The sequence below is a fragment of the Podarcis gaigeae genome (genome assembly GCF_964106915.1).
Source record: "Podarcis gaigeae genome assembly, chromosome: 13".
Classification (NCBI taxonomy): domain Eukaryota; kingdom Metazoa; phylum Chordata; class Lepidosauria; order Squamata; family Lacertidae; genus Podarcis; species Podarcis gaigeae.
The window spans coordinates 14617385-14637848 of NC_139689.1; the positions used below are offsets into that span (position 1 = coordinate 14617385).

General features: G+C 42.9%; 3 protein-coding genes across 3 annotated transcripts in view; 1 reads left to right on the top strand and 2 right to left on the bottom strand.

The window, feature by feature from the left end:
- Positions 1 to 162: 162 nt before the first annotated feature.
- Positions 163 to 1113, bottom strand: LOC310830432 (olfactory receptor 11H6-like; the record flags this gene model as incomplete). The annotated part of the gene is made up of 1 exon (XM_083710216.1): positions 163 to 1113. One exon carries the CDS (start codon positions 1111 to 1113, stop codon positions 163 to 165), a length of 951 nt encoding a protein of 316 aa, XP_083566342.1.
- Positions 1114 to 6432: 5319 nt separating this feature from the next.
- LOC310830433 (olfactory receptor 11G2-like) lies at positions 6433 to 7395 on the bottom strand (the record flags this gene model as incomplete). The annotated part of the gene is made up of 1 exon (XM_083710217.1): positions 6433 to 7395. The coding sequence occupies one exon, from the start codon at positions 7393 to 7395 to the stop codon at positions 6433 to 6435; it is 963 nt and encodes a 320-aa protein (XP_083566343.1).
- A 6898-nt stretch (positions 7396 to 14293) lies between these two features.
- The window catches only part of LOC310830786 (olfactory receptor 11G2-like), a gene marked incomplete at both ends in the record, with an annotated part of 13525 nt that continues 7354 nt past the window's right edge, over positions 14294 to 20464 (top strand). The window contains one exon of the mRNA XM_083710625.1: positions 14294 to 14628. Within this exon, the coding sequence (XP_083566751.1) occupies positions 14294 to 14628 (335 nt within the window). The remainder of the gene's footprint in view (positions 14629 to 20464) is intronic.

Here is a 20464-nt window from a genome sequence, read left to right on the forward strand (position 1 = left end):
TATCATTGCTCCCTGACGTAAAACAAACAAAGCAATGCAAGTGATAACCCTCCCAATGCATCGTGGTTCTAGGCTTGCCCTCTCTCTGAGACGCAGGTTTTGCACCAGTAGGAAGACTCATTTCTGTTTTTGCTTTGCAACATTTCCATGCTATCCGTGTTTTCAAATACACCTCCATTTCTCCAATCTCTTCAACAACTTCCCCGCAGCCTCTTTCATCTGATCATTCCTCAGAGAATAGATCAGAGGATTGAGGAAAGGTGTGATAGCAGTGTAGAAGAGTGTTGCTGCCTTTGTCACATCTGAGTGGCTTTCTCCACCTGGAGCAGCTAAGTATACTCCTGCCACAGAACCATAGAAAATACTCACCACTACTAGATGGAACGATACAGTGGAGAAAGCCTTCCTACGACTGCCTTGGTTAGAGGTTTTCATCAGTGTGAAAACCACAGTGCCATAGGACAGCAGAATGCAAAATAAGTTGCCTAAAACCATAACATTCACAAAAACCTGGTGGATGAGAGGAGAATTTCCAAGTGGGGGGCAGGCAAGAGACAGGAGTGGCCCCGGATCACACAACAAATGGTTGATGATGTTGGGTCCACAGAAGGACATCCTGGAGATCACAGTTACTGGGACAATGTTCCACAGGAAGCCAAGGATCCAACAGGTAGCCATCAGAGCACAGCAGGCATCCTGGGACATAATTTGTGGGTAGTGCAGTGGGTGGCATATGGCCAGGTACCTGTCCAAAGCCATGGCTGAGAGGAATAAACATTCTGTTGCACCAAGAGAGAAAAAGATGTAGAACTGGAAGAAGCAAGCCTGGAAAGAGATCGTCCAATGAGGGGACACCAGATCAAAGAGCATGCGAGGTACAGTGGCACTCATGTAGCACATCTCCAGCCAGGAGAAGGTGCTTAGAAGGAGATACATGGGAAGTCGTGACAAGTGCGAGTCTAGAACCACCAGTGTGATAATGGTCAGATTCTCGGCCAAAGTGAGCACATAAAGAACAGTCAAAAAAAGGAGCAGCAGCAAACGCTTCACCTGTCCACCTCCAAATCCCAGCAAAATGAATTCTGTGACTTCAGTTTCATTGGCCAGTTCCATCTTCAATTGAATAATAATAATAATAATAATAATAATAATAATAATAATAATAATTTATTTATACCCTGCCCATCTGGCTGGGCAGCTCCCAAAAGAATATTAAAAACACAATAAAACATCAAACATTCAAAGCTTCCCTAAACAGGGCTGTCTTCAGATGTCTTCTAAAAGTTGCATAGTTCTTTATCTCCTTAACATCTGGTGGGAGGACATTCCACAGGGCGGGCACCACTACCGAGAAGGCCCTCTGCCTGGTTTCCTGTAACCTCACTTCTTGCAGTGAGGGAACTGCCAGAAGGCCCTTGGAGCTGGACCTCAGTGTCCAGGCTAAATGATGGGGGTGGAGATGCTCCTTCAAATATGCCGGTGCCGGTGAGGGCTTTAAAGTTCAGCACCAACACTTTGAATTGTGCTCAGAAACATACTGGGAGTCAATGAAGGTCTTTCAGGACCAGCGTTATATGGTCTTGTCGGCCACTCTCAGTCACCAGTCTAGCTGCCACATTCTGGATTCGTTGTAGTTTCCAGGTCACCTTCAAAGATAGCCCCACGTAGAGTGCATTGCAGTAGTCCAAGCGGGAGATAACCAGAGTAAGCACCACTCTGGAAAGACAGTCTCACCCTAACAGAAAGATTTACATAATATAACAGAGAAATTTACATATACCAAAAGGAAGTAATATCTGCCTTCCTGCCTATCACAGCTGTGAGTCTTTGCCTGTTTAAGAGTCATTCTTAACAAAGTACGACGCTGCTCCCTGGTGTGCAGTGTAAAACCATGCATGCTTTTGCAAAAGTAAGTCCTGCTGTATTGATTTGTGTCACTTCCAAGTAACAACTGATCCACACCCTACATAAAACATAATTAAACTGTGGAACTCACTCCCATAGCTGTCACCTTTTCCCTTTTCTTGTGAGGAATCCTATTCGGAATAAGGGAATTTCCCTTTTAAAAAGGGAAATGTTGACAGCTATGCTCACTCCTACAGAAGGCAATGATGGCCACCAAACTATACCCCTTTAAAAGAAAATTAGACCAATTAGTGGAGGACAAGGCTATCAACAAGGCTATCCATTCTTAAGGAAATCAGCCCTGAGTGCCCACTGGAAGGACAGATCCTAAAGCTGAGTCTCCAATACTTTGGCCACCTCATGAGAAGAGAAAACTCCCTGGAAAAGACCCTGATGTTGGGAAAGATGGAGGGCACAAGGAGAAGGGGACGACAGAGGACGAGATGGTTGGATAGTGTTCTCAAAGCTACCAGCATGAGTTTGACTAAACTGCGGGAGGCAGTGGAAGAAAGGGATGCCTGGCGTGCTCTGGTCCATGGGGTCACGAAGAGTCGAACACGACTAAACGACTAAACAACAACAAGGCTATCAACAGCTACCAGCCACAATAGCTGCATTCTATTTCCATTGTCAAAGGCATTATGACTGTGAATGCCAGTTTCTGGCAACTGCAGGTGGGCAGAGTACTGCTGCACTCATGTCCAGCTTGCAGGCTTTCCACAGGCCTCTTCTCAGCCACTGTGGGAAAATGGTGCTGCACCAGAGAGGCCATGGCCTTATCCAGCAGGCCTGTCTTGTGTTCTTATCCTTTTATGCTTGATAATGACATGTTGCCCTTGTACCCTGCACTCTTCTAAGCATCTTGGACAAACGGTTTCAAAAATACACAGGTGTGGAACAGCCTTTGCTTGGAAGCAAGCACAAATTATTACAGTAGGACTTATTTTGTTTCTCCACAACACAATACAGAAACAGCTACCAAGTTTCCCATACTGGAACAAACTCATGAAAAACAAACAGTTGCAAAATAAGATTGGAGGAAGATCAAAGGAACAGTGAGTGAAGAGGTTTGCTATGCTGAATCAGATCCTTACCAGCCCAATCTGGCCAATGGTTGCACCTATTCAGATCCATCCTTCTAATATTCTTACCTCTTCCCCCATTTGACTTATTTGGCACCTCAGTAGCATTCCATGTGTTGATCCACCACCCTGAAGGCATCTCATATATGTTGTGTCATAAACCAAGAGGAGTATGTTGTTCCACGTGTTTTAAAGTGGGACTTGGCAAGAAGAATGAATGGGCCTGTGCACAGAACAAAGGTTGAATGCATCTGATATATATATATGGAGGCTCGTGTGAATGAGCCCCTCAAGAACAATGTCATTAGTATTCACCAAAATAACAGCTCTTTGGAGACTGATTGCCTCCCTCGGAAGCACGAGGGAGCCTCCTCGGGTAATTGGTGTTTTTGTGGGTTCTGCAAAGGGATTTATTAGAACAACCAAATGGGTATATTGTGTTATGGAGTCTCAAGCTGATAGAGGCACTTGATTGACTTTCTTTTATTTTCTTCTCTTACTGTAAGGTTGGCTAAACTGTGGGCCTTCAGCTGTTCCTGGACTCCCTTCATCCCTGGACTTTGGCTATGCTGGTTGGGTTGATGGGAGCTGGACGTGAGCAACATCAGGATTATGGCAGTCCTGCTACCCCCGTCCAACTGCATCAGGAACTTCTTTTTTTAAATTTATTTATTTTAAATAAATTATCACCCATCTAATGTGTGTTTGGGAAAACACTTTGTGCTTTAGTGTGGATATTGGGGAGAAGTGAACTTTATACAGAACCAGCAAATAATAAGAGATGGTCTATTACTGATGTGAGCCAAAATTTTTGGGGAGGGGGGTGGGGTTGAGGTAAATAAGGCAATGGTTTTGAAAAGGAAGGGCAATTTGATGGAGGGAGAGCTAATATTCTTCTACTCTTCCCTCTTCCCTCCTCCCTTTGGAAAGGACTACGTGTAAGGATGGACAAATTTGTCATGTTCAGTTTGTCATTTTTCCAATCTTAAATTCAGTTAACATTTCCAAAGCTTTTTGTGGTTTTCCTTTTTAAAGAAAAAGGGAAACAAAGAAATCCTGTTAAAAGTAATCATCAGTATTTTGGGAGTATTTCTCCTAATACACCCTAATTGGGGAAGGGGGGTCCCCTAAAATAGCCACAAGATTACTGAACATGCCCAGTGCCCACAGGATGTTGTGAGGAAAGAAAAAGGAAAAAAGGAAAATGTTAACTGGGAGAGGAAGAAATGGAGAGCTGGATATGGAAGACGTGAGTGTGAGGGGCTTTGTATCCAATGCTATTCCTAGTCAGGAAAAATGCATTGAAATTGATGAACATGATGATGGACTCACCAATACTTTCACTTGTCCCATGTCTAGAAAGCTCAGGTCCATGAGGTTTTCTGCTTGTCCTCTGCTTTCTAGGTCTGGATCCGAGCATTTTCCCACTTGTCTCACTGCTTCCCCCCAGGGAATCCAGCTCCTCCCCACTGAATCAGAGTGTATGTCAATCTGCAGAAAACCTGACTGACGTTTTCTCTGATTCAGTGGAAAAAAGCAGGTTTTCCCAAGGGAAAGAAGTGGGACAACCGCTCACCCACTCACTGTTGTCAGCTGGCACCGACCCCTTGATTTGCACCCCTGCCAAGCCAATCCCCCCTCACTCACTCTGGGATAGTTGCTAACTGATAAGGGAGAGCTTTGAAGGCTTCCACCATCATCTACATATCACATTTTTGTGACCGCCCCCCACATTACTTCCAGTCTTGGCTGCTGCTGCTGCTTATACAACCAACATGGAATGGCTCATGCAGAGGAGGGACGCAGGTGGCGCTGTGGTCTAAACCACTGAGCCTCTTGGGCTTGTGATCAGAAGGTCGGCAGTTCGAATCCATGTGACGGAGTGTGCTCCTCTTGCTTTGTCCCAGCTTCTGCCAACCTAGCTGTTTGAAAGCACTCCAGTGCAAGTAGATAAAAAGGTGCCGCTGTGGCATTTGTGTGTGCTCTGGCTTCCATCATGGTGTTCCATTGCACCAGAAGTGGTTTAGTCATGCTGGTCCCATGACCCAGAAAGCTGTGTGTAGACAAACGCCACCTCCCTCAAACTGAAAAGCAAGATGAGCACTGTATCCCATAGTCGCCTTTGACTGGACTTAAATGTATAGGGGCTCATGCATAACAGGGGGTATTGGTAGGCCTGAGGAAGTATAAAACCTTTAGAAAACAAACAAAATATTAAGCAACCCTCTGTAGTGTTTTGGTGGTTGTGTATATGATATTGTATGTATATGTAGCAATATTAGAGTAATCAAGGTAAAGTCTAATATGTGAATTAAAGTATGTGTCAGGTTGGGAGGGGGAGAAAATGTGCTTGGAATAGTGAGAGTGATAGGATAGGAGAAGAGTTTAGAGTTTAGCAGTGGAGAGAAGTGAAAGAATGTGGTCAATAGGCATGACATGTTGACCAATTGTTGCAGTGGAATAGAGACAGGGAATGGAATAAAATGGAGTATCCTGGAAAGGGGACTGTATGGCTGCATGGAATCCTGAAGAGGTAACATTATGTGTCAAGATAACATTTGTGTGTTGTGCTATTGTTCTCAACTGAAGGAGGAAGCTGCCTTGATTTGGTCTCCCCCCGACCTCTTTCCCCTGGTTAGTTCATTTTGAGCATCCTGACAGAACAATACATTTTTTTTTACAAAGAGGCACCATTCTTGTCCAAATGGTAAACATCTTATCATTATCTCTCTCATTGCAGGGCTGGATATCTTGGTTTGTTGTTTGTTTTCAATATTCCTTCTCTCCTTTCTCTTGCATAAAGTCAATGTATCTGTCAGGATGCTGTCAGCAGCTCCCAGCTGCTTGCCCAAGAAAGTGTAAAGACAAGAAAAGTTTTTTATCGTCCTTTTTTATTTAAATATTACAGAGAGAGGCTACATAACCCAGCCTCTTGGACAATGGCATTGTCCACCCCCACCCCACCCCCGTCTCTCCCACTTCCTCATTTGTCACTTCTACTGGTGCTGCTAGGTGCCCTCTGTCTTTGAGCTCTTTGGTCTCCAACTTTTAAGGCTCGCCAGGTTATGGCAGATGAGGGGTCAGGAATGGTTTCTAAATACACCATGTCAGCCAGCTGCCGTTCCAGTCCTGTCTCCTCCTCTTCCATTATTTCCCAACTTCCCCCCTGATCTGCCTCTGGAGGGGTCAGGATAGGGAGGCAGTCTCCACCATTCCTCCTCTACCCAGTCCCAGACATTATCCATGCTGACCCACAAAAAAAAAAACCCAAGTTCACATTAAATCCATATCTTTTGTTAAGCTTCACATTGATCTCACAAAACAGCATGCAAGCTTTTGAGAGACAGAAGAGCAGTAGGTTGGAGTGGGTAGAGTGAAAGGTTGGCTGATGTTGGAGCCATAGAGACTTCCCTAAATCATAGTCCTAAAACGGCTAAGGATGCTTTTACACAATCAGCTTTCTCTTCACCAGTCCTATCTTCCTCCTCTGCAACCTGCCCACTGCCTCCTTCACCTGATTATTCCTCAAACAATAGATCAAAGGATTCAGAAATGGTGTAATTGCAGTAAAGAACAGTGTTACTACTTTAGTAACATGTGATTGACTTTCTCCACTTGGAACTACATACATCCCAGCCACCGTGCCATAGAAAAGGGTGACCACCACTAGGTGGAAGGATATGGTGGAGAAGGCTTTCATGCGACTGCCTCGTCTAGAAGACTTCATCAGCGTGAGAATCACAGCACCATAGGATAGCACAACAAAGAACAGGTTGCCTAGAACAATGAGACCATCCACAGAAAACTGGCAGATAATGGGAATGTTTCCAACAGGAGGGCAAGCCAGTGAGAGAATTGGCCCTGGATCACACACAAAGTGGTCAATGATGTTGGGGCCACAGAAGGACAACCTGGAGATCAAAATAACTGGACCAATGTGCCATAGAAAGCCCAAAACCCAACAAGTGGCCACCAAGACATAGCAGGACTTGTGGGACATCATTTGTGGGTAACGCAGTGGGTGGCAGATAGCCAAGTACCGATCCAAAGCCATGGCTGACAGGAAGAAGCACTCTGTGTGGCCAAGAGAGAAGAAGATGTAGAACTGAAGGAAGCACTCATGGAAGGAGATGACGCCACATGGGAATGCCAGGTCAAAGAGCATACGGGGCACAGTGGTGGAGACGTAGCATATCTCTAGCCAGGAGAAATTGCTCAACAGGATGTACATAGGTAGCCGGGCCAGTTGAACATCTGCATGGACCAGCGTGATTATGGTGATGTTCTCAGCCAAAGTGAGGATGTAGAGCACAGCAAAAATGGCAAGCAGCAAGTGCCGCTTCTGCTGCCCAATTTGAAAGCCCAGCAAAATGAATTCCTCAACTGTGCTGCTATTGGTGAACTCCATCTTGAATGAAAGAAGTGCTATCACACTCAATAAGTGGTGTACATAATACCATTGTCAATAACACAAGGATAAAATCAGTGAAACTTAAAAACAAATGTTGGTAGCCAAGATATAGGTACACAGCGTATTCTAGGCTGGGACAAAAATAGTGTTATTATGTAATCTTAAGGATTTGATTAATAGCACTGATCTTTAATTATTAGGAATAAAATCATATGGAGAGATGCCTTCTACCAAGACAGACCACTGGTTCATCTTCCTCAGTGTTGTCCACACTGTTTTGAAGCAGCTCTTGAGGTTTTCAGTCAGGGGTCTCTCTCTCCAAGTCCTAACTGAAGATTATATGGCTTGAACCTGAGTCCCGCTGCATGTCAAACAGCTGCTCTGTCACTGAGCCAAGGCACTTACCAAGTATTCTAAACTTACCTACGTCTGCTAAAACGTGTATTGGTGGAAACTAGAAGAAAAGTTACTCCACTGTTATCAGAATGGTATGTCAGATTATGGAATAACTGAATACTTGTTACTTCCGCTCTGGCAGATTCTCTCTTGTGGTGGTGGTGTTGATCTGTAAGCTTCTCTGGGACCCTCTAGGGTATAAATCGTACAAAAAGAAAAATCAGTAAATAATAGTAATTATTTCTTCTCTCACACATCTGATATTTTATAATGGTGTATCAACATTCCCTCCCCATAATCTTACCTCTTGTGAAGAGATGCTTCCCTCTGTGTTTCTCACTCCAATCTATTTTGCCTTAGTAAAGGTTTCCATTTCTTTACCTGAACAGCATGCAAGGGGTCAATCCATCCAGCAGAAGGCTCACCACAATTGTGTGTTTGCAGTGTGTGTTGTGTGTGAAAGAAGTACCTAGTTGCTTCTGGTATGTCTCAGCTGTGACACTGTGTGTGTTGGGTAGAAAGATATGGTTGTTCTGCCTGTGGACCAAAGCTTGGGTGCTGATGTTATTTATTCAACAGCCCTTGGGGACGTGCGTCTCAGGAATATTACCATTGTCTACCAAAACAGACTGTCTTTGAGGACACGCCATCTTAATATGCTGTAGTGAAACACAGGAAATTTCCACAGGTAGTTAATTGTCTGTTGTTTTGAGCTGAAGATGCCAAATTGTTCAGGGTGTTAGAAACAGGATTGTGAGGAGTTCCCAAGGGGTCTCATAAAAACAAAGGAAAGTGTATTAAGAGAGAAAAGGTAAATAAGTGTAAAGTGAGGCATAACTTCACATACACACTCCCGTATTTTCGTCCCATAGGACGCTCTGTCCCATAGGACGCACCTAGTTTTTTGGGGGGAGCTTGTGGGGCTGGCGCTGGGGAGAAGCTCTGTTTCAGGGCACCCCATGCACCGGGGGGCAGGCTGCTATCCCGCAGGGCTCCCCACGCTGCGGATGTCTGCCCGGCGCGAGGGGAGCTCTGCTTCAGGGCACCCCTCGCGCCGGGCGGCGGGCTGCTACCTGCAGCCTAGGGAGCCCTGCGGAACTCCCACGGGCTCCCCAGGCTTGCTGATAGCTTCCTGAAGCCTGGAGAGCTCTCCAAGCTTCAGTGAAAGCCTGTATTCGCCCCATAGGACGCACACAGATTTCCCCTTCATTGTTGGAGGGGAAAAAGTGCGTCCTATAGGGCGAAAAATACGGTAATTAGGTCTGGATTGGCAGGAACTGACCAGGAAAGAGATTTTGGTCTTGTAATAGGCAGATTCATGAAATTGCAGTATGTGGCAGTTGTGAAAAGGGAATTTCTTTTATATATATATATATAATATTTATTAAATTTTTGTTTAACAATAAATGCATATAATAACATACCAATTTCAAATATCCACATTTCATAGACATCCTTGGACTTCCTCGCACCTCTTGTTCCTGCTCTCTAAACTCATAAATTTTACCAGCAAATTATTAACTTAATTTAATTTATCTAATAAAGTTTTCCAATATTCAGATCTCAAATTTTAAGATTTAACAACTCTCTTATTGAAGGTTAATTATAGAATACTATTTATCTAAAATTTGTCTTGTTTTTCAATTGCGTTCACTTTTATACACAGTAATTACTAATTTGTTAGAGCCATGTTGTTACAGATCTTACATTTTTCTTAACATTCATACAGTTTACAATGTTTTTGTAAGTAGTCCTTAAATTTCTTCCAGTCCTCCTCCTCCAATTCTTCTCCCTGGTCTCGGATTCTGCCAGTCATCTCAGCCAATTCCATATAGTCCATCAGTTGCATCTGCCATTCTTCCAGTGTGGGCAAGTCTTGAGTTTTCCAGCATTTAGCGATGAGTATCCTTGCTGCTGTTGTGGCATACATAAAAAAAGTTCGATCCTTCTTTTGCACGCTCTGGCCGACAATGCCCAGGAGAAAGGCCTCTGGTTTCTTAGGGAAGGTATACTTAAATACCTTTTTCAGCTCATTATATATCATTTCCCAGAAAGTCTTCACTCTAGGGCAAGTCTACCAGTGAAAAGGGTGAAAAGGGAATTTCATGTTAGGGGTCATTAGGAAAGGGATTGAAAGTACGGTAAATCTGTCCAAATCACAGCCATGTTATTAGCATATGATTTTGAGTTTTCTGAAATAAAATAACATCCCAATTGATACAAATGTAAAGATAAGATGATAGTGTCATCCAGGCAATCAAAAGCTTTATTAAAGTCCAAAGAGAGTAAGGCGAAATGACGGTGATGTAAAGATAACATCAAGCAATTTTCAAATAGGGTCGAAAATATGTCTGCAGGGGATAAACCCCATTTGGTTAGAATGGATGAGTCTCTAACAACCAAATTTTGCTGCAATGCCAGAAAAGAAGAAAACATTTTTTGATCTTGATTCAATAATGTAATAAGACAGAGGTTTTCAATGTTTCTGAGTCCACAGCTCCCTTGACCAACAACATTCTTTCTGTGGCATCCCTGTGGGCCTCAGGAGCCCAGTTATGATACCTCTTGCCTGCAGAACTGGAAGCTTCTCACCCTTTTTTAAACACCCTCCCTTGTGAAGTGTTTCCTCAGCCTCCTCTCCCCTCTCTTTGGGAGTCCTCCGGGCAGCCACAGGTGCTTCTGCACACTAACCCAAAAATTGGAGGGGTGGGGAAAGTGGCAGAAAGTGTTTTCCCCCATTTCCCCCTGGGCCTTCACATCTGATATTCAAAGGCATTCTGCTGCCAGCAGTGGAGGTGTCCCAGAGACCTCATGGCTAGTAACCATAGGTAGCCTTATCCTCCATTAATACTTCTAACCCTCTTTTAAAGTCTTCCATGTTGGCAACCATCAATGTAGTGGCTGCAAACTTTATACAGGATGCCATGTGAATCTTCCTATATTCAGCTTCTTTGGATGGCCACAAATGTTATGAAAAGGGGAGAAAACCTTCACAGCAACTACTTTCTCTGCACCATACATAATTTTATAATACTTTATCATGTCCCACCATAGCACTTTTTCCAAACTCAAAATCCCTAAATTTTGTAACCCTTCCTCATAGGGGTCTCTCCAGTTCCTTCCATCATTTCAGTTGCCCTTTTCTAAAGCTTTCCTAACTCTACTCTAATATTCTTTCTTGTGTGGTGGCTCTACACATTATCCACCACGTTATTGTGTGGTGGAGTTTGGAACTGACAGGGTTAAAACTCCGTGGTGTCCTGTATCTGGGAGCTCAACGCAGAGAAGTGCGTCACAGTCTGTGTCACTGTTCAGACTTGCTTTCGCTTCTGCCTGAGACGCAGCTCAGCTCGGAGGCTGCAGGCTGTGGAGCATGTCGGAGGTTTCTGATGGATTTACTGCTTTGTAAATAAACGCTTCTAGAGATAAGAACCGAACTGTCTTTGGACTTGATTTATCCCTTATCTCACACGGACGCAGGACCGCTGCTACTCTGCTCTCCTGCCAGGTCAGCTCCCAACAGGGAAGCCTGACTGGACGCAGGTTTTGTTTACCCAAAAGTCCAGGCATAAATTGGAATAACGCCACTTAAAAACACCTCTGATGCATCTGGCAACACCAACCTGGTCTCACAGTGGCCAACCAAGATGCTTGTAGGAAGCTCACAAGCAAGACCTGAAACAGCACTCTTCCTATATCCTAGCACCTGATATTCAAAGGCATACCACCTCTGACAGGGGAGAAAGAGCATAGCCATTGTGGCTAGCAGCCATTAATAGACCTATCCTCAATTAATGTGTCTAATCCTGTTTTAAAGGTGCCTAGGTTGAGTGGGATAAATCCAGCCTCGTATAACCAATATGCTTAACTCTAATTAATGCAGGACGCGGGTGGCACTGTGGTCTAGACCACAAAGCCTAGGGCTTGCCAATCAGAAGATCAGCGGTTCAAATCCCCGCGATGGGGTGACTTCCCGTTGCTCGGTCCCGGCTCCTACCAACCTAGCAGTTCAAAAACATGCCAAAAAGTGCAAGTAGATAAATAGGTACCGCTCCGGCGGGAAGGTAAATGGTGTTTCCGTAGACTGCTCTGGTTTGCCAGAAGCGGCTTAGTCATGCTGGCCACATGACCCAGAAGCTTTCTGCGGACAAACACCGGCTCCCTTGGCCAGTAAAGCAAGATGAGCGCCACAACCCCAGAGTCGTCCGCGACTGGACCTAACTGTCAGGGGTCCCTTTACCTAATTAATGTAGTAACGGCTTAAGACCTTAGAGTAAGCTGTCCTGCCAGGCTTAGCTAGGTCACACACCCACACCTTAAGATTAAAGTTTACCAAACTCTTTCGTCTCCCATCTTTCCATCATGTAACCAACCATAAGGCCCAAACCACATGGCTTTAGCAAGTAATCTTTGTGTTTCTATACAAACAATTTAGAAACTTTTACCACTTTTTGTAACCTAAGTCAAACTGCTTGTATTTTCTTGCTGCTCTATGGAAAAGCACATGAATCTGACCTTTGAAGAGCTTGTAAGGAAGCCATTTTTCACTTACCAAATGTGTGTTCTTTTTCTATGCTAAGGGAAGTGGGAAACTTTGGAAGAAAATTGGAAGGGGCTGTTTTAAAGGTCTAGCAGCTTCTTTGCTACATGTTTTGTAATTTTAAATCTCTGCTGGGTCTCTCTCACCAAAGAGTTCTTGCCCCAAATCTGGATCCCAGGCACTGTCCCCTGGACAATTTAGTGCTTTCAGCTCAAAATAATGGACAATTATCTGTGGAAATTTCCTGTGTTTCACCACAGCAAATGAAAATGGCCTGTCCCCAAAGAGCATTTGTTTTGGTAAATAATGAGAACATTCCTTAGAGACACATCTCCAAGGGCTCTTGAAAATATAACATTAGCATTCAAGCATTAGTCCACAGACATCTCTTTCCATCTGTTTCCACAGAGTACACCCAGTTTGCAGCTAAAAGACACAGGAAACAACCATATATTTCTTTCACACACAACACCCTCTCCAAACTCAGACAAAGCCACGGTATTGAGCCTTCTGCTGGATGGATCAACTTCTTGCACGCTGAGATACAGAAACTGAAACCTTTACCAAGACAAAGGAGACTGGGGTGAGAGACACAGAGGGATTAATTTAAATGGGCTCCCTTCTCCAGAAATAAGATTATGGGCAAAGAAATGTTGATTCGCCATTATAAAGCATCACCTGAGAGGATCATCATGTACTTACTTATCTATTTGTAGCTTTTCTACCCAATTTATAATCCCAGAAAAGCTTACAGACTAATAACAAAAATAGAAGGAGTACCTGCCTTAGGGAGAGAAACAAGGTGGCTCTGTGGTCTAAATGACTAAGCCACTTGGGCTTGCCGATCAGAAGGTCGGCGGTTCGAATCCTCACAATGGGGTGATCTCCCATTGCTCTGTCCCAGCTCTTGCCAACCTAGCAGTTCAAAAGAATGCCAGTGCAAGCAGATAAATAGGTACCGTTGTGGCGGGAAGATAAATGACGTTTCCATGCGATCTGGCTTCTGTCAGTGTTCTGTTGTGCCAGAAGCGGTGTAGTCATGGACAAACATTGGCTCCCTCAGCCTGAAATGAGCACCGCAACCCCATAGTCACGTTTGACCGGACTTAACTGTCCAGGGGTCCTTTACCTTTACCTTTACAGGGCTGTCATAATAATTTCTCAGAGATGGTATTCAACAAAATTTGGAGGTCTAAAACGTATCTACCCCCCATTTAGAAAGACCTGCAGTATTCTGTATTCTCAATTATTACGCAGATAACAATGAGGATAGGGGGACTTTTCTTCCAGTTTCCTGCTACATATGTTTTAGCAGTTATAGATAGCTTCAGATAACTTGGGAAAGGCCATGGCTCAATTCTAGAGCAGCTGCTTTGAATGCAGAAGGTCACAAGTTCAATCTCCAGGTAGCTCGGGGAGAAAGAGACCCCTCTCTGAAGGCCTTGAGAGCCTTTGCCAGTAAGTGTGGGCAATACTGAGGAAGATGAACCAATGGTCTGACTTGTTGTAAGGCAGCTTCCTATATTCCTTATCCTTCAAGACCAGCGTCATTAATCAAATCCTGATGATTGCGTAATAACATGTTTTGGGCATAAGCAGTATAATCTGGCTGCAATTTATTTGTTTTTCAGTTTTCTCTCTATGCTATTATGTACACAAAGGCCTTCTGAGCAAGCAGTCTATAAGTTTTTTTCAATAAGTAAATGAATACATAAATCAATAAAGGTAAAATGCATGGAACCTAATCACTAGTTATATGTCATATCTGATACCTAATTAGAAGAAATAATCGATAATAATCATATGTAAGTTAAAATGAAGATGGAAGGAGGTTGGCTGTACTTCTGCCCTCCTTAAAGACCATGACTACTCATCATTTGCTTTCAATGGAAACAGAGAGAGACAGGCAGGCAATACTTCTTAATGGTTTGCAACAGTGCTTCTCTTCTCTTGTTTAAGATGGAGGTGGCCAATGGGAGCACAGTTGAGGAATTCATTTTGCTGGGTTTTCAAACTGGGCAGCAGAAGCGGCACTTGCTGCTTGCCATTTTTGCTGTGCTCTACATCCTCACTTTGGCTGAGAACATCACCATAATCACGCTGGTCCATGCAGATGTCCAATTGGCCCGGCTACCCATGTACATCCTGTTGAGCAATTTCTCCTGGCTAGAAATATGCTACGTCTCCACCACTGTGCCCCGTATGCTCTTTGACCTGGCATTCCCATGTGGCGTCATCTCCTTCCATGAGTGCTTCCTCCAATACTACATCTTCTTCTCTCTTGGCCAGACAGAGTGCTTCTTCCTGTCAGCCATGGCTTTGGATCGGTACATGGCCATCTGCCACCCACTGCGTTACCCACAAATGATGTCCCACAAGTCCTGCTATGCCTTGGTGGCCAGTTGTTGGGTTTTGGGCTTTCTATGGCACATTGTTCCTGTTACTTTGATCTCCAGGTTGTCCTTCTGTGGCCCCAACATCATAGACCACTTTATGTGTGATGCTGGGACAATTCTCCTACTTGCTTGCCCCCCAATCAGAAACATTCCCATCATCTACCAGTTTTCCATGGATGCTGTGGGTATTTTAGGCAACCTGTTCTTTGTTGTGCTATCCTATGGTGCTGTGATTCTCACCCTGATGAAATCTTCTAGAAGAGGCAGTCGGATGAAAGCCTTCTCCACCATATCTTTCCACCTAGTGGTGGTCACCCTTTTCTATGGCACAGTGGCTGGGATGTATGTAGCTCCAAGTGGAGAAAGCCAATCACAGGCCACCAAAGTAGTAACGCTCTTCTATACAACAATCACACCATTTCTGAATCCTTTGATCTATTGTCTGAGGAATGATCAGGTGAAGGAGGCAGTGGGCAGGTTGCAGAGGAGGAAGATGGGACTAGTGAAGAGAAAGTTGACTTGGTAAAAAAACAAAAAAACACCATGTTAGCCGTTTTAAGACCTTGACCCACTGCTCTTCATTGACCTGTATCATGATTTTACTGGGACATTTTATAAGATTATGAATTTCTGTACATGAGATTTACTGTAGCAGACCTTAGATAAATATTTTTATAAAGAAATAAAAGAATACCAAAATGTGTTTACTAGGTGAAAGACTCCCTAAAATGCCAGTGAATATTAAACAGGATTTAGATATAGGTAGACAGATAGATGATAGATAGATAGATAGATAGATAGATAGATAGATAGATGATAGATAGACAGATAGATATAGATAGATAGATAGATAGATAGATGATAGATAGATAGATAGATAGATAGATAGATAGATAGATAGATAGATAGATAGATAGATAGATAGATATAGATAGATGATAGATAGATGATAGATAGATAGATAGATAGATAGATAGATAGATAGATAGATGATAGATAGATAGATAGATAGATAGATAGATAGATAGATAGATAGATATAGATAGATAGATAGATGATAGATAGATGATAGATAGATGATAGATGATGGATTAGATAGATAGATATAGATAGATGATAGATAGATAGGACTTCCGGAGGCGGCGCGAATGGCAATGGCTGCCCTCTTCTAACCGGGAGAGGGAAGCTCCGCTGAGAAAGGGTCGTCCACTGCGGCGAAGCGGAGACCCACTTTGAAAAACCACAGGCGGCAGAAGCCTGTGGTCTCAGGACCCGGGGGGCGCCAGGAGCGACCCCCAAAACGTTGAAGGAACCCCGTAAGGGGCTCCAGATCGCGGAGGGGGTAGCGGCGCTGTGGGTCGTTTCACGGTCAACGGAGCGAAGCCGCGCTGCTGTTGCCGGTGAGCGCTGACCTCTCTTCCTGAAACTGCTGATTCGGAAAACAACCCGTGAGTAAATAAGGACTTTACAAAATTTGGAGACTAAAAAACATTGAATTTGGCTGAAAGCGGAGTGACGAAAAACAGGAAGTCCGTCTTCCGCTGACACTGAACTTTAAAGTAAAGAGCTGGAGGAGTGGAGGCAAAGAGTGAACTTTTTACTTAACTGATCTGGGCACCCATGGAAATTACTTCTAAGCAGAATAAGGACTTTAAGCAATTGATTTTATGACTTTCACTTGGACTGTGTTACCTTTCTTCTATTTGGATTACAACTTAAGCAAGAAACCCAGGTGCTGGAACTGCCTGAGTAACTGAGCAGCCAGTCTGCAGGGTTGGATACTTTGAACTTAAACTTTGAAACAATCTGAGGGAGTTTGAACTGGCTACTTTGAAGCACCTTTTGGAATACCAGTAAGCACTGTTTGAAACACTGTGGCTTTTTAAATACTAACTCTGCTAAAATCTACTTTATTGAAGGTTCCTGGACATTAAATTAGATTTTACTAATTTTATTGGAATTGATCTCTTCCCTAAAGACATTTTAAGCTCCCTCTAGAGGATTTGGGATTTACAGCAGTGACATTGTTTTACTTTCCTTTTCCCGGCCTCCTGTTTGACTGCCACCATCTGGGCCGTTGTTTTCTCATGGGAACAACTCAGCTTGACCTTGACTTTTAGATAACTTTGGTATGAGTGGCGCTAGAAAAAAGGGACCAAGAACTAGACAAACAACTTTAACAACTTTAACCGCAGCCTCTCAGGCACGCAGATCATCTGTGCCTACTTTGCCTTCTGAGGAAGAAGCTGCTTCTCTGCCACGAGCAGGGGAGGGAGAAACTGAGGAATTACAACTGGAAGATATGGCCTCAGGAGCAACTGGCTCTATTTTGGAGAAAATTCTTGAAAAATTGGAATCTTTGGATAGAAAAGTCGACCAGCAAACAGCTAAAATCGATCAAAACACAGAATGTTTAAATAGATTAACTGGACAAGTTGCACAGAATGTACAAGCAATTGGAGAATTGAAGGAGACTGCAGGTGAAAACCGGAAATTGGCTGAGGATACCAGCCAAAGACTGGGAAATTTAGAAAAAGAGGTTAGACCACTCAGTAAACAAGTAGGTGAACATCAGACCTATCTTTCCATGATAGAACTGCGGAACAGGGAGACCAACTTAAGGATAAGGTCGGTACCAGAAGCGGAAGAAGGTAACCTAGCTGAGTTTTTGACTAAAGAATTTTCCAAGTTTTGGAACTTAGAGGAAATAGATTTCAAAATCATATCAGCCTTCAGGCTTGGAAGACTTATAAAGAAAGAGAAGCCCAGAGATTGTTTAATAACACTGAGATCAAAGGAGGAAAGGGACAAGATTTTGGGCCTGCATTACGGAAGGTCACTGGATATTTCGGATAAAAGAATTGAAATTTACAAGGATATTCCTAAACAACTGCTGGACCTTAGATCTGACTATTTGGAACTAGTAAGACTGTTGAGGAGCAACTCAATCATTTTCAGGTGGGATTTTCCTCAGGGATTATCTTTCACTTTTAGAGGGAAGAAGATTAAAATCAGATCACTGGAAGATAGAGACAGATTTCTGATTGCGTACGGAGAGGACCTTCAAAAAGGACTTGAACTACCCTCGGGGCCTGAACCACCAGGGGTGCCTGCACCCTCGGACCCTGAAGACTCGGAGAATAAAGTACCACCCCAAGGAAAATAACCAGATTTATTCAGGATGTCTCTGCAACTTTTGAGCTGGAATATAAATGGCTGTAACATCCCGGAAAAAAGGAGGAAAATTTTTCATATATTAAAAAGGGAACAATTGGACATTATTTGTTTACAAGAAACACATGTGACTAGGCTCCACAGAAAAGTGTTAATAAACAAAAGACTTGGCCAGGAATTTATATCTTCTGACATAGTAAAGAAGAGAGGCGTGGTGATATATGCAAAAGAGAGTCTTTCACCCAAATTTCTATTTAAAGATGAACATGGAAGAATTCTGGCAATTGAAATACAACATCAAGGAGAGAAGATTCTGATATTAGGAATTTATGCACCAAATGAAGGGAAATCGGAATTTTACAAGAAGTTGCACGAGATCATGCTGGACTATCTAGACTATGATAACATCATTATGATGGGAGACATGAACGGGGTCGTATCAACCAACATGGATAAGTCACAAAGCCAAAATGTTACAAAAGACGGCAGACTACCTAAGACCTTCTTTGAACTGACAGACAATATGGACTGGATTGATATCTGGAGAACGAAGAACCCCTTGGGAAAAGAAGGAACATTTTTCTCTGAAGCCCAGCTGACCTGGACAAGAATCGACCAAATATGGATAACTAGAGGTCTGGCACCCAAGGTCAGAAAGGTGGAAATCTGCCCAAAGACATGCTCCGACCATAACGCACTGAAAATGGATATGACACTATTACCAACCGGCTCCTTTAGATGGAAGATGAATGACAATTTGTTTAGAGATCAGGAGATTATTAAGAAGGCCCAGAAAGCTTTGAAGGACTACTTTGAGATAAATATGAACACTACGGTGGAAAAAAGAACCATTTGGGATGCAAGTAAAGCTGTGATGAGGGGGTTCTTGATACAACAGAATGCTGTAAAGAAAAGGATACAAAATGACAGAAAAGACAAGATTTTGGAGAAAATAAAAGAATTAGAGAAGAAGTTAAGATTAAATCCGAAGTCACAGCCGATTTTGAGAGAAATCAAACTCCATCAAGCACAATATTCCAAATTGATAAATCAGGAAATAGAGTGGAAGATTAAATTAATGAAACAAAAAACTTTTCAATCGGCAAATAAATGTGGGAAACTGCTAGCTTGGCAGTTAAAGAAGAGACAAAAATTAAATACAGTTACAAATCTGGAAATTGAAGGAAGAAATATTCAGAACCCCATGGAGATCAGAAAGTGCTTCCAGAAATACTTTAAAAAATTATATACTCAAGGGCCGCAGGACGAGGTCGAGATTAAACAATTTTTGGAGAAAAATGGACTTAAAAAATTGTCACAAGAAAATAGATCACTCCTGAACAGCAAAATAACATGTCAAGAGATTGAAAAAGCCATTCAGAATATGCAACTGGGCAAATCTCCAGGGCCAGACGGACTGACCTCCAAGTACTATAAGACATTAAAAGACCATCTGATTCAACCAATGATGGAGGTCAGCAACGAAATCATGGAGGGGAAGAGGGCGCCGGAATCGTGGAAGGAAGCTTTCATCACATTGATACCAAAATCGGAAACTGAAAAGACACAACTCAAGAACTATCGTCCCATCTCCCTTTTAAATGTGGATTACAAAATATTTGCAGATGTTTTGGCAAGCAGATTTAAAAGAGTTTTAAATGAAGTAATTCATAAAGACCAGGCAGGCTTTCTCCCAGGAAGACACATGTTTGCTAATACAAGGAACATTATTGACATCTTGGAACTTTTGCAAACAGACATAAATACAAAAGCAGTGTTAATTTTTATAGATGCGGAGAAGGCCTTTGATAATATCTCTTGGAAATTTATGAAGGGAAATCTAAAAGAAATGGGAGTGGGACGGGGTTTTGAGAATGGGATTGATGCAATATATTCAGAACAAAAGGCTAAATTGATAGTTAACAATGTGGTTACAGAAGAGTTTAAAATTGAAAAAGGAACACGACAAGGCTGCCCGATTTCCCCTCTGCTATTTATATCGGTTCTGGAGGTGCTCTTGAATATGATCAGAGGGGACCGGTTGGTGGAAGGGATCCAGGTCGGAGCGAAACAATATAAACTTAAAGCTTTTGCAGATGACCTAGTTTTGACTTTGCAGGAGCCAGAATCTAGTACAAAAAGAGTATTGCAATTGATACAAGACTTTGGTCGGGTAGCGGGATTTAAATTAAATAAACAGAAAACTAAGGTGTTGGGGAAAAACCTGACAGATACAGAGTCAGAACGGTTTCAGAGAGAAACAGAACTAACTGTGGTTAAAAAAGTAAAGTACCTAGGGGTAAACATTACAGCAAAAAATCTGAGTCTGTTTAAGGATAACTATGAAAAGTGTTGGTCTGAAATTAAGAGAGACTTGGACAGTTGGACAAAATTGAAGCTTTCTTTGTTAGGCCGAATTGCTGCTATTAAGATGAATGTATTGCCAAAAATGTTGTTTTTGTTCCAAACATTACAGATTGTGGACAAGACGGAGTGCTTCCGGAAGTGGCAGAGAGACATCTCTAAATTTGTCTGGCAGGGCAAAAAGCCCAGAATTAAG